Source organism: Aquarana catesbeiana, linkage group LG06, assembly GCF_042186555.1.
Source record: "Aquarana catesbeiana isolate 2022-GZ linkage group LG06, ASM4218655v1, whole genome shotgun sequence".
Taxonomy (NCBI): domain Eukaryota; kingdom Metazoa; phylum Chordata; class Amphibia; order Anura; family Ranidae; genus Aquarana; species Aquarana catesbeiana.
In genome coordinates this window covers 4748288-4762654 of record NC_133329.1, presented here as the reverse complement: position 1 = coordinate 4762654, position 14367 = coordinate 4748288, and the positions used below count along the sequence as shown (strand labels likewise).

Here is a 14367-nt window from a genome sequence, read left to right as displayed (position 1 = left end):
TGTGGCCACCATTATTTTCCAGCACTGCCTTAACCATCTTGGGCATGGAGTTCACCAGAGCTTCACAGGTTGTCACTGGAGTCCTCTTCCACTCCTCCATGATGACATCACGGAGCTGGTGGGTGTTAAGGACCTTGAGCTTCTCCACCTTTCGTTTGAGGATGTCCCACAGATGCTTAATAGGGTTTAGGTCTGGAGACATGCTTGGCCAGTCCATCACCTTTACCCTCAGCTTCTTTAGCAAGGCAGTGGTCATCTTGGAGGTGTGTTTGGGGTGGTTATCATGTTGGAATACTGCCCTGCGGTCCAGTCTCTGAAGGGAGGGGATCATGCTCTGCTTCAGTATGTCACAGTACATGTTGGCATTCATGGTTCCCTCAATGATCTGTAGCCCCCCAGTGCCGGCAGCACTCATGCGGCCCCAGACCATGACACTCCCACCACCATGCTTGACTGTAGACAAGACACACTTGTCTTTGTCCTCCTCACCTGGTTGCCCCCACACACGCTTGTCACCATCTGAACCAAATAAGTTTATCTTGGTCTCATCAGACCACAGGACATGGTTCCAGTAATCCATGTCCTTAGTCTGCTTGTCTTCAGCAAACTGTTTGTGGGCTTTCTTGTGCATCATCCTTAGAAGAGGTTTCCTTCTGGGATGACAGCCATGCAGACCAATTTGATGCAGTGTGCGGCGTATGGTCTGAACACTGACAGGCTGACCCCCCACCCCTACAACCTCTGCAGCAATGCTGGCAGCACTCATACGTCTATTTCCCAAAGACAACCTCTGGATATGACGCTGAGCACGTGACCTCAACTTCTTTGGTGGACCATGGCGAGGCCTGTTCTGAGTGGAACCTGTCCTGTTAAACCGTTGTATGGTCTTGGCCACCATGCTGCAGCTCAGTTTCAGGGTCTTGGCAATCTTCTTATAGTCTAGGCCATCTTTATGTAGAGCAACAATTCTTTTTTCAGATCTTCAGATAGTTCTTTGCCATGAGGTGCCATGTTGAACTTCCAGTGACCAGTATGAGAGAGTGAGAGTGATAACACCAAATTTAACACACCTGCTCCCCATTCACACCTGAGACCTTGTAACACTAACGAGTCACATGACACCGGGGAGGAAAAATGTCTAATTGGCCTCAATATGGAGATTTTCACTTAGGGGTGTACTGACTTTTGTTGCCAGCGGTTTAGACATTAATGGCTGTGTGTTGAGTTATTTTGAGGGGACAGCAAATTTACACTGTTATACAAGCTGTACACTCACTACTTTACATTGTAGACAAGTGTCATTTCTTCAGTGTTGTCACATGAAAAGATAGAAGAAAAGATTTACAAAAATGTGAGGGTGTACTTACTTTTGTGAGATACTATATGTTGATGGACACTGTGAAAGATGATGCTTGGTGCACTGTTTACAGATGGCTGTACTGTATGGGATCTGTGCAGGATCTGTGTGTAGCTACACAGTAAAATCAGCAGCTACACACAAATCCCTGACAGGCTGCAGCAATCTCATCCTCTCCTCACTGAGCTCTCTGTGTGAAAAAAAGGAGAGACGTTATGGAGGCCCATGCTTCTATTTATATTATGTGATGGCTGTGATTAGACACACCCATCACATGATCAGGAGTTTCAATCAGAGAGCCCATGTTTCGATCTGTGATGTGCTGTTTCCAAGGGATACAGCAGTCACTGAGAGTTCCCGATGGGTGCCCTAGAGAGCATGCTTCTGGAAGGGTGTTCCTGAACTTATGAGCCATGAAGAAGTCTTTTGGTTATAGCGTGTTTAACGGAATGTCCCTACTAGGGATGAGCTTCGTGTTCGAGTAGAACCCATGTTCGACCCGAACATCGTGTGTTCGGTCGTTCTCCGAGTTACGAACGATATGGGCCGTTCACGCCAAATTCGAGTGGCGCGTCACAGCCCATAATTCACTGCAGCATTTCAGTGCATTGCTGGCTGATGATTGGCCAAGCATGCACTATGACCCGCATGCTTGGCCAATCACAGCGCTGTGTGTACAGAGAGCCGTAATTGGCCAAAGCCAAGGAGGCTTTGGCCAATTATGGCTCAGGGGGTTTAGTACACACCCCACACTATATAAGGCCGCCTGCACGTCGGCCCTGTGTAGTGTGTTCCGGTTTGAGAGAGAGAGAGAGAGAGAGAGAGAGAGAGAGAGGCAGTGTCATTTGATTTACGTTAGATAGAGTAGGCAAGCGAGTTAGATAGCTGCACTTGCAGTGTATTGTGTATATATATGCATCCCAGGTGTTTTTATATATATATATATATATATATATATATACACTATATTCAGTTTAGCTAGATCCTGACACACCTCTCTCCTCCACCCCCTCCTCTTCTTCTTCCTCCATGGCCTCTTCCTGTGCTTTCTCCTCGGAACCAGCGGTGCTCCGTAGGCGTTCAAGGGGCTACGCCAGTACGCAGGCCAAAAGATGCCATGCGGTGCTTGAGCTGGTGTGCTTGGGGGACAGGAGTCACACTGGGGCAGAGGTTCTGTCAGCTCTGCAGGGGCAGGTTCAGAGGTGGTTGACGCCACGCTAACTTAAGCCAGGAATGGTGGTTTGTGACAATGGCACCAATCTCCTCTCCGCCCTCCAACAGGGACAACTAACCCATGTGCCCTGTTTGGCTCACGTCCTTAACTTGGTGGTGCAGCGGTTCTTGGGCAGGTATCTGGGCTTACAGGATGTCCTGAGGCAGGCCAGGAAAGTCTGTGTCCATTTCCGCCGGTCATATAATGCCAGTGCTCAGCTGGCAGACCTCCAAAAGGAATTTAACCTGCCCAAGAACTGCCTAATCTGTGACATGCCCACCAGGTGGAACTCAACGTTGGCCATGCTGCAGCAGCTGCACAAGCAGCAGAGGGTCATCGATGAGTACCTGTGCGACTATGGCACCAGGAGAGTGTTAGGGGAGCATGTTTTTTTTTCCACGCCAGTGGGCCATGATCAGGGATGCATGCACTGTCCTGTCACCATTTGAGGAGGCCACGAGGATGGTGAGCAGTGACAGTGCATGCATCAATGACACTGTCCCCCTTGTCCACCTGTTGGAGCACACGCTGCATTGAATAATGGACAGGGCACTTGCGGCAGAACAGAGGCAGGAAGAGGAGGACTTACTTAGCTCTCAAGGCCCCCTTTATCCAGACAGTGTTCCTGCGTGCCTGCCGATCACACAGGAAGAGGACGAGGAGGAGGAGGAGGAAGAGGAGGATTGTGTCAGCATGGAGGTGGAGCCTGGCACTCAGCATCAGCAGCAGTCTTTAAGGGATCATTTACAGTACCAAGAAACCCATGGACTTGTACGTGGCTGGGAGGAGGTAGCTGTGGATCATGTCGTCCTTAGTGACCCAGAGGACTCCAGACTGAGTGCCTCAGCAAACCTACGCTGCATGGCCTCCCTGATCCTTCAAAGCCTGCGGAAGGATCCTTGTATTCATGGTATCAAGGAGAGGGATCAATACTGGCTGGCAACCCTCCTTGATCCATGTTACATGGGTAAGGTTGCGGACCTTATCTTGCCATCCCAGAGGGAGCAGAGGATGAAACATCTTCGGGAGGCCTTGCAGAAAGGTCTGTGCAACGCGTTCCCAGAGACTGGGAGGTTACAAACACCTGTTCCTGGACAACGTGTTGCTGAGGCTTCAAGCAATGGGGGGGAAAGCGAACTTAGGACTTTAAATGGGACGCAAGGGAAAGTTTGCGCCCCCATCCTTAATATTATGAAAATGAGGGGGGGAAGGTTGGGACTTTAAATGAGGTGCGCATGATGCAGCCCAATCACACTCACAGAGGTGCAAACATATGTATGTTTATTAAGGACCAATGATCACCATGGCATAAAAACGCATTGCATACATTAAACATAAAAAAATTGCATATAGACAATAAATCTATGTATATACAATCATGGGACATGGGTAGGTACAATTATGCATCTTAATCCCCCAAGCAAGATAAAAGTCATGTGAAGTAAAAAACATCTGAAAATTGGTCAATGTGTGTTTGATGCATCAAAGGTAGGCCCGACGCTGCGTTTCTTGGACTTCAATCCACTCTTCAGGAGCCGGATGCATCTAAATTCTATAAAAAATGTATGAAAAGCAATATAGTTTCAGGGTCTAACAAGATCAGCAGAAACTATATTGCTTTTCATACATTTTTTATAGAATTTAGATGCATCTGGCTCCTGAAGAGTGGATTGAATTGTTGGTGGGTGGGCAGATGTCCTGTCTCCTGGGAGCTGCGATGCATGCTGGTGTCTGCCCTACTACCTCCCCTCCACAGGTTTGGGGGTGAGTGGCTGGGCGGATCTTTCCACCTTGCATCGGCGCCACGCCCCCAGCACTGTGCATGTGACCTCCTTGGTTGGGCGTCGCACACACAGACGTCTAGTATATCAGCTGGGCTGACATGTGGTGAGCTTCTCTGGCGTTCGCCAAGGTTTTGCTCCACTGTGTTGTGCCTGCGTGACGCTGAGGGGGAGCTGACTTTCAATGCTGGGGCTGCATCTCACTCCCTGCTTCATGGTATTCAGAGATGGTGCTGATACAACCTATGTACACCCTGATCCTCTCCCATCTATGTGGCTTCAAAAATCACATGTATCTTTCAAGGTAATCTTCCAGGTGCTTTTTTCAATCACCTTGGTGATATCTGCAGCTTATACCATCTTGTTTTTTGTTACTTATATCATCATAGATACATTTATATATTTCCTACATTATAGAAGTCCCCTCCACTGCGGGGTGTTGGTGTTTGCGGTCCGGTGTTCCTCGTTGAGGTCCCCCTCTCAGCTCCCGGGCCAGGCTCCATGGCTCACCCCTGGCTTTGTTTTGTTGCACGGTCCCAGTTTTGGCTATCATGTGAGTAACCTTTTTGGCATGGCCCATTATGCCCAAATTTCCCCCTTTTCTGCTGATCTTGTTAGACCCTAAAACTATATTGCTTTTCATACATTTTGTATAGAATTTAGATGCATCTGGCTCCTGAAGAGTGGATTGAAGTCCATGAAACGCAACATCGGGCCTACCTTTGATGCATCAAACACATCATTCTATCATACGCACCTCATTCAAAGTCCCAACCTTCCCCCCTCTTTTTCATGTTGCTGAGGCTTTGGTCTGTCAAAGAAGGAGCAGTGGAGAAGGTGGCCGTCTGACCGATGCGTTCAGACAATTTTTTAGTCCGCAGCCCCAAGGTATGATTGGTTCCAGCAACCATCGCCAGCGTCTGTTTTACATGGTGCAGGAATACCTAGGGGCAAGATCTGACTTGGACACCTTTCCCACCGAAAATCCTCTGGGTTACTGGGTCTTGAGGATGGATCACTGGCCAGAGCTTGCACAGTATGCAATTGAGCTACTGGCCTGTCCTGCATCCAGCGTTCTTTCGGAACGCACATTCAGTGCTGCTAGAGGCTTTGTAACCGATCACAGGGTGCGTCTGTCCACCGACTCGGTCGATCGACTGACCTTCATAAAAATTAGTCAGTCTTGGATCACCACCAGCTACCAAGCACCTGATGCTGATGTAACCTCCTCAATGATCATGCTGATTTAAAACAGGAGGTTATAACAGGGGTCATAGTACCTGTGTAGTGTGAGTACCTGAGTGTTGTCTGAGTAGTGTGTGTGGATCGTTAGTACTTGTGTATTGTGTACTGTATGCGAGTGCACGTAGGTCTGCGAGTGCACGTAGGTCTGCGAGTGGCCTGCGAGTGCACGTAGGTCTGCGAGTGCACGTAGGTCTGCGAGTGGCCTGCGAGTGCACGTAGCTCTGCGAGTGCACATAGGTCTGCAAGTGCACGTAGGTCTGCAACTGTTCTGTGAGTGCACGTAGGTCTGCAACTGTTCTGCGAGTGCACTTAGGTCTGCGAGTACCTGTGTATTGTCTTGTTGTGTACCTGTGTATTGTCTTAAGTATTAGTGCCGTGAAGCTAGCTGTTAGGTAATTTGGACAGGGTAAAATCCCCAATCCTCACTAAATTTAATAGGTACGATGCCCGGCGGGTGTGGAGAGGTGACTCTGTACATTTTGCTGCATGTATGCGTTCCTTGATCATCCGATCGAGGGCGAATACTGCCGTGCAAAATGTAAGCACATTGTTTCCCTGGAAGCCCAGGTTCTGAATCTGGGGAAGCAACTGTCAGCACTGAGAAGTCCCTCCACTAAAGGAGAGCCAGGAACGTACAGGGCAGGTGCCGGCAGGGGCCAGCACAGAGGCGGGTGGAGACAAAGAGGTGCAGGCACTAGCAAAGAGTAGATGGGTGCCAGTCAGGAAGGGTAGAGGGGGAAGTGCCAGGGAGGCCAATCCAGGACTGGAGCATCTCAATAAGTACGCTCCATTGAGTTACATTGGTGAAACCAGTCAGGGACCAGCACTGCTGGAGATGAGGGACTCTTCTAGCTGCCAGGGGAAGAACTCCTCCAGTGAGAGTGGGGGGGGGCAGCGAAGGGAAAGGAAAGACAGATTCTGGTGGTAGGGGACTCAATTCTTAGAAAGACAGAGAGGGCAATCTGTAACCAAGACCTGAAGCGCCGAACAGTATGTTGTCTACCGGGCGCTCGGGTTCGGCACATCACGGATCTTGTGGACAGATTACTGGGAGGGGCTGGGGAAGACCCGGCTGTCATGGTGCACGTTGGCACCAATGACAAAGTCAGAGGCAGATGGAGTGTCCTAAAGAACGATTTTAGGGACTTAGGAGCTAAATTGAGGAAAAGGACCTCCAAGGTAGTGTTCTCAGGAATACTACCGGTACATCGAGCCACACCAGAGAGGCAGAGGGAGATTAGGGAAGTAAACAATTGGCTGAAGAGCTGGTGTAGTAAGGAGGGGTTTGGGTTCCTGGAGGACTGGGCCAACTTCTCAGTCGGTAACCGGTACTATAGAAGGGACGGACTGCACCTAAATGAGGAGGGTGCAGATCTGCTGGGAATGAAGATGGCCAAAAAGTTAGAGGGGTTTTTAAACTAGGCGATGGGGGGAGGGTCCAGAGGTAGAGATAGTCAGCGTGGAAGATATTCCAGAGGGTAGTATTGGGGGCATTAGTGGTAGGTTGACCAAAGCACAAAAACACAAGGTGAGTATAGTAGCAAGTCCTAGTTGCAATCTCGAAACACCCAATACGAGGACAATATGCGACCGGTCTAAACTATGTGGCATGTTCACCAATGCCAGGAGCATGGCAGACAAGATGGGTGAACTAGATATACTGTTGTACGAGGAGGATTTGGATTTTGTGGGAATTTCAGAGACCTGGTTCAACAGCTCTCATGATTGGCTGGCAAACATTCAAGGGTATACCCTTTACCGCAAGGATAGAGAGGGTAAAAAGGGGGGAGGGGTATGCCTATATATCAAGAAGAATGTACAAGTGAATGTGAGAGATGACATCACTGAGGGAGCTAGGAAGGAGGTGGAATCCTTATGGGTAGAGCTCCAAAAGGATGAAGCTAAGGGGAAAATAATACTGGGAGTATGCTATAGGCCCCCTAACCTGAGGGAGGAAGTGGAGACGGATCTCCTATCACAATTTGGATTAGCAGCAAGGATGGGAAGCGTTATCATAATGGGGGATTTTAATTATCCAGACATAGAATGGGCAGAGGGAACCGCACATTCATTTAAGGCTCGCCAGTTCCTTAATGTCTTGCAGGACAATTTATGGGTCAGATGGTAGACGCACCAACTAGAAATAAAACATTACTGAATCTACTGATTACCAACAATACAGACCTGATCACGGATGTGGAAATACGGGGCAATTTAGGTAACAGCGATCACAGGTCAATTAGTTTGAGTATAAATCACACAAATAGGAAACATAAAGGGAATACAAAGACACTGAATTTCAAAAGAGCCAACTTCCCTAAACTACAAACCTTGCTAAAAGGCATAAATTGGGATAAAATATTAGGAATAAAGAACACGGAGGAGAGATGGGTTTGCTTTAAGAGTATATTAAATAAGGGCATTAGCAAATGTATCCCATTGGGTAATAAATTTAAAAGGGCGAACAAAAGTCCTGGATGAAAGGAGAAGGCCTTCAAAAAATACGGTTGAGGGATCATCCTCAGCATTTAGACTTTATAAAGAATGCAAAAAGAAATGTAAGGGTGCAATTAGGACAGCTAAGGTAGAACATGAAAGACACAGTGGAGGAGAGCAAAAAAAAATCCCAAGAAATTCTTTAAGTATGTAAACAGTAAAAAAGGAGGACAGACCATATTGGCCCCATAAAGAATGAGGAAGGAAATCTGGTTACAAAGGATGGGGAGATGGCGAAGGTATTGAATTTATTCTTCTCCTCAGTCTTCACGAGTGAATCGGGGGGGGCTTCAGTAACCAAAACTGCAGTGTTTATCCTCATGACACAACACAGGAAGCACCTACATGGTTAACAGAGGACAGAATTAAAATTAGACTTGAGAAACTTAACATTAATAAATCACCGGAACCAGATGGCTTGCATCCGAGGATACTTAGGGAACTCAGTCAAGTGATTGCCAGACCGTTGTTCCTAATTTTTACAGACAGTCTATTGACTGGAATGGTACCAGCTGATTGGAAAAAAGCCAATGTTGCTCCAATATTTAAAAAGGGCCCAAAATACATCCCTGGGAATTACAGACCAGTTAGCCTAACATCAATAGTATGTAAACTCTTGGAGGGGATGATAAGGGACTATATACAAGATTTTAGTAATAAGAATGGTATTATTAGCAGTAATCAGCATGGATTCATGAAGAATCGTTCTTGCCAAACCAAATCTACTAACCTCCTATGAGGAGGTGAGTTGCCATCTAGATAAAGGAAGGCCCGTAGACGTGGTGTATCTGGATTTTGCAAAAGCATTTGACACAGTTCCCCATAAACGTTTACTGTACAAAATAAGGTCCGTTGGCATGGACCATAGGGTGAGTACATGGATTGAAAACTGGCTACAAGGGCGTGTTCAGAGGGTGGTGATAAATGGGAAGTACTCGGAATGGTCGGGGGTGGGTAGTGGGGTTCCCCAGGGTTCTGTGCTGGGACCAATCCTATTTAATTTGTTCATAAACGACCTGGAGGATGGGATAAACAGTTCAATCTCTGTATTTGTGGACGATACTAAGCTAAGCAGGGCAATAACTTCTCCGCAGGATGTGGAAACCTTGCAAAAAGATCTGAACAAATTAATGGGGTGGGCAACTACATGGCAAATGAGGTTCAATGTAGAAAAATGTAAAATAATGCATTTGGGTGGCAAAAATATGAATGCAATCTATAGACTGGGGGGAGAACCTCCGGGGGAATCTAGGATCGAAAAGGACCTGGGGGTCCTAATAGGTGATAGGCTCAGGTGTGGGGGGAGGGAGGAGCTCAGGTGTGGGGGGAGGGAGGAGCTCAGGTATGGGGGGGGGGAGCTCAGGTATGGAGGAAGGAGGAGCTCAGGTATGGGGGAGGACCTCTGGGGGGGGATCTAGGATGGAAAAGGACCTGGGAGTCATAGTAGATGATAGGCTCAGCAATGACATGCAATGCCAAGCTGCTGCTAACAAAGCAAACAGAATATTGGCATTAAAAAGGGGATCAACTCCAGAGATAAAACGATAATTCTCCCGCTCTACAAGACTCTGGTCCGGCCGCACCTGGAGTATGCTGTCCAGTTCTGGGCACCAGTCCTCAGGAAGGACGTACTGGAAATGGAGCGAGTACAAAGAAGGACAACAAAGCTAATAAAGGGTCTGGAGGATCTTAGTTATGAGGAAAGGTTGCGAGCACTGAACTTATTCTCTCTGGAGAAGAGACGCTTGAGAGGGGATATGATTTCAATATACAAATATCGGACTGGTGACCCCACAATAGGGATAAAACTTTTTCGCAGAAAAGAGTTTAACAAGACTCGTGGCCACTCATTAAAATTAGAAGAAAAGAGGTTTAACCTTAAACTACGTAGAGGGTTCTTTACTGTAAGAGCGGCAAGGATGTGGAATTCCCTTCCACAGGCGGTGGTCTCAACAGGGAGCATCGATAGTTTCAAGAAACTATTAGATAAGCACCTAAATGAATGCAACATACAGGGATATACAATGTAATACTGACACATAATCACACATAGGTTGGACTTGATGGACTTGTGTCTTTTTTCAACCTCGCCTACTATATGTAACTATGATAGCTTGTAAGAACATTTTTGGTTCTGGGCGCCGCCACCAGTGCCTAAGGCCCAATTTTTCAGCCCCTGTTTAACAGGGGCGTGTAAATACAATTTTTGATGCAATACTTTGCAGCAGGGCTCTTTTCTGCACTCCCACTAGAGTATCTGTGAGGGGTTGCAGTGTTGTGGCACCAGTGCCTAAGGCCCAATTTTTCAGCCCTTGTTCAACAGGGACATGTAATTACAATTCTTGATCTAATATTTCACAGCAGGGCCCTGTGAGGGCTTACAGTGTTGTGGCAACACCAACACCTAAGGCCCAAATTTCTGCTGAGTATATAGGGCAGGCCCCTACTTTCAAACATCCAACTTACAAATGACTCCTACTTGCAAACGGAAGGAGACAACAGGAAGTGAGATGAAATCTACCCCTAGGAAGGGAAATGCTCTCCTGTAAGAGTTAATATGGCAAAAACGTGTCTCCTCTCCACTGATGCTTTATCAACAATCCTTGTTTCACAAAAAAAAAAAAATTTCTAAAAACATTTAACATTGGGACAGAAAGTGAGGTGAAATCTTCTGAAGAGGAGCACAGACAGCAAAACAAATGTCCCAGGGGTGATAACCCTTCCCTATGTTTTCCAAAAACCTTAAAAATAGATTTTTTGGCTGGAGCTAAACACGATAAAAATGTACCAGTTCAAAATTACAATCAGATTCTACTTAACAAACCTACAGTCCCTGTCTTGTTTGCACCGCCTGTATACTGCTGTTCAGAGTATATAGGGCCTAGAGTCCTTACGCCTTTCTTTTTTTAAATTTGGGTGCGGGGTTCCCCTTAATATCTATACAAGACCAAAAGGGCCTGGTAATGGACTGGGGGGTACCCATGCCGTGTGTCTCACTGATTTTCATCCATATTGCCGGGACCCGACATTACATTAAAGCCGCAAGCAGTTTCAAATGACTTTTATTACTTTAAAAATTTTATTTTGTGCAGGGACTGTTCTAAGCACGGGAAACACGCGCCACTTTACAGGCATACTATAGACACCCCCCAGGTACGATATTTAAAGGAATATTTCACTTTTTTTTTTACTTTAAGCATCATTAAAATCACTGCTCCCGAAAAAACGGCTTTTTTTAAAACTTTTTTTTTGCATTGATACATGTCCCCTGGGGCAGGACCCGGGTCCCCAAACACTTTTTAGGACAATACCATGCAAATTAGCCTTTAAAATTAGCACTTTTGATTTAGAACGTTCCAGTACCATAGATGTCAATGGGGTTCTAACGTCCGTGCAAATTTTCGGTCCGTTCGCAGGTTCTGGTGCGAACCGAACTGGGGGGGGGTGTTCGGCTCATTCCTAGTCCCTACACTCCGCTTGAGTGCTTTCATCATATACCATTTCCTCCCAGTCTGAATATAGATATCAGATATTCACAAGCACAAAACAAGACGATACTTGCTTAGTTGCTCAACATGGACTCTCTTTTATTAGAACCAGGATACAGTCTTATATACAGTAGAAGAGGAGGTTCCCCCCTCCTGCTCATATTACTCTAACAATACACCTATAACCAGAAAAAGAATTAACATGATCTAATTATATAATCCTTTAGCCAGCCTAGGTGACTAAGAGACACGACCTTTAGGACAGACTTACCGTCTTTTAGCTCAGAAGACACAATCAACATTATCATAAATCAACACAGAACTCCTTCATATAATAGCAAGGTTAATTAGAACATCAACAATGGGTGAAAGACTCTTAGAAGCTGTGGCAAGCCAGACTAGCCTCATTTACATTATAGAAGAGAACAGACAGGTGGCTGGTGTTGATGACATTAGCATCTAACAGTGTGTGTCCCAACAGTATAATTCAGTCACTATTTGTAATATGACATATACAGGGTTCCCAGAGTCTATGTGTCTTGGGGGGATATGGACCTGAATCCAAAGTAACTCCAACTCAAGGGTCCCCAGACATACAGCTCACAAAGAGCACTGTTCCCACAACTGCCAGGGCCCATGATCGGTAGGCAAAAGGCTAGCATTCAGTCCCCTCCAAAAGCCTCTGTCCTGGCTAGGTCTGTCACAGCGTGGTTGGGAAGCAATTAAATATGAATTTGATCTGGAAACTGAAAAAATGGGTTTTTATTTTGATTGGAAGAATGTGGAATCATTCAGCAGTCATAGTGCTCAGTATAGAGTCAATAAGAAGCAGACAGGCACCAGTCCTGAAGTGGTTAAGTATGTTGGCATGATGGAAATTATTAAAACATTGTTTACACAGGTTGCTCCGTGCTTTAGATGTCGGCATGGAAATCAAACTCACCACATTTATGCAAAGATGCAAAGTCAATCATGAGATGGATTTCTGAAGACTATTTCCATAATTTCAACCTCAAATGTATAATTCTGTCTGCTATCACTAGACGTGTCTCGTCATCTCTGTCCGGAGATCACTTCAAACTTAAACATGTTGTCTCCAGTCTTTTTATCCATGTTAGTCTGTTCAGTCTTGGGACTTGGCTTGGCAATCCCTTCTTACACTTGTATTGTGATGGGTAACCTGGACATCATCAGAAAGAAAGAGAAGTTGAGTCCCACCGATGTGATCTTTCTGGCTAAGGGGATTGTGAATATTCTCCTCCAGTGTGTGCTGAGCCTACAGGGAATGATCTATGTCTTGTATCTGGAAATCTTATACATTAGATCACTATATGCGTTTGTGAACACATCAATGTACTTCCTAATGTATTACAGCTTCTGGTTGACCTTCTGGCTCTCGGCTCATTACTGTACCAGCATCACCAATCTCAGCTATGGGTTCTTCATGTGGTTAAAGAGAATTGTGTCAAATTTCCTGAGTCAACTTCTCTTCCTGACAGCACTTGGGATGTTCATTTTGAGTGTCCCGGGCTTCTGGACTGTGTATGCAGAAAGTATCCAGTCTTCTGAGAACAGTACAGAAGACTCTGTTATCAGGTTCCATCTCAGTCTTCCCTACTTCGTGGCTGAAAACACCCTAGGCTGCATTTTGCCATTCTGCCTTAGTCTTCTGTGCCTGGTCCTCACTTTCTCCTTTCTGCTCAGACACGTCTGGAGGGTGAAGAATAACGACTCTGGATCAACACGTCCAAATCTTCAGGCTCATGTCACTGCACTGAGGACAATCTTCTTCTTACTTCTCATTTTCACATTCTTCTGCATGTCTCAAGTGTTTACGTTTCTTCAAAAATTCACAGAGATCACACTGGTGATACCAGCAGTCATTTGGAATTTACGATTATTATCTCCATCGGTGGAGGCTGCCGTCATCTTCCAGGCCAGCAACAAGCTGAGAAGGATCATTCTGAGAAGATTCTGGACCAGAAGCTGGAGGAACACAGAGACTTAAAATGTAGAGTATCCTTACCTTGAATGTCTAAATATTCACTATAACCTTTTAGTCTGATAGCGTGGTAGTGATCACCTTAAAGTAACGCTTTAATTTCTGTGTGTTCCTCACTTGGGTCTTTCTCTGTCTTGGTTTGTCCCGGTGATCATTGTCACTTGGGATGAAAGTGATGAGAAAATCCTAAATTTGGAGTTGTCAGCAGAGCAGGGATAGAAGGGAAATCTTCCAAAGGCGACACCTGTTCTGGTGACAACTCTGTAAGAGTGCATTTACCTCATTTTGGAGAGATTTCTTCCAAATGAATGCTGTATAGAAGAGTAAGTGATTAGACATTTCTGAAATGGGATAAAGATGAAAAAATAATAATGACAGAGGTTTTAAGCATTGCCTGCCCTATAGAAATAAAGGTTTGGCTGTAGATAAACTTTAGTGTACATGCACACATTTAAATTAAAAGTCACCCTAACCACTTCAATGCATAGATTTTAGTTCCTCATCCAGCAAGTCAATACTTACGTCCTCCCATATTGCCTGAAGTCCGACTAGAAAATTTTAGTACGGGGCTGCTCAAAACTGGCCACATACGTCCAATCCGTGGCTGCCCGTCTATTCGGGGCACCCGGGCGCCGAGCCCTCTATCCTCGCTACTCCCTATATGCATAATGGATAGATTCATGCATAGCATAAATCTATCCATGGCCACCACGGCCACCCCCTATTCATGCGTCCAGCCCCTTTCCGGAAGCATGAATTACAGCGGCCAGAGTTTTTTTTTTTTT

The 14367-nt window shown here is 46.0% G+C and overlaps 1 protein-coding gene across 1 annotated transcript; it reads left to right on the top strand.

Annotated features, from left to right (window-relative positions):
- The first annotated feature begins 12667 nt into the window (after positions 1–12667).
- On the top strand, positions 12668–13588 carry LOC141147408 (taste receptor type 2 member 40-like). The gene has a single exon (XM_073634641.1). It carries the CDS (start codon positions 12668–12670, stop codon positions 13586–13588), a length of 921 nt encoding a protein of 306 aa, XP_073490742.1.
- Positions 13589–14367: the final 779 nt, after the last annotated feature.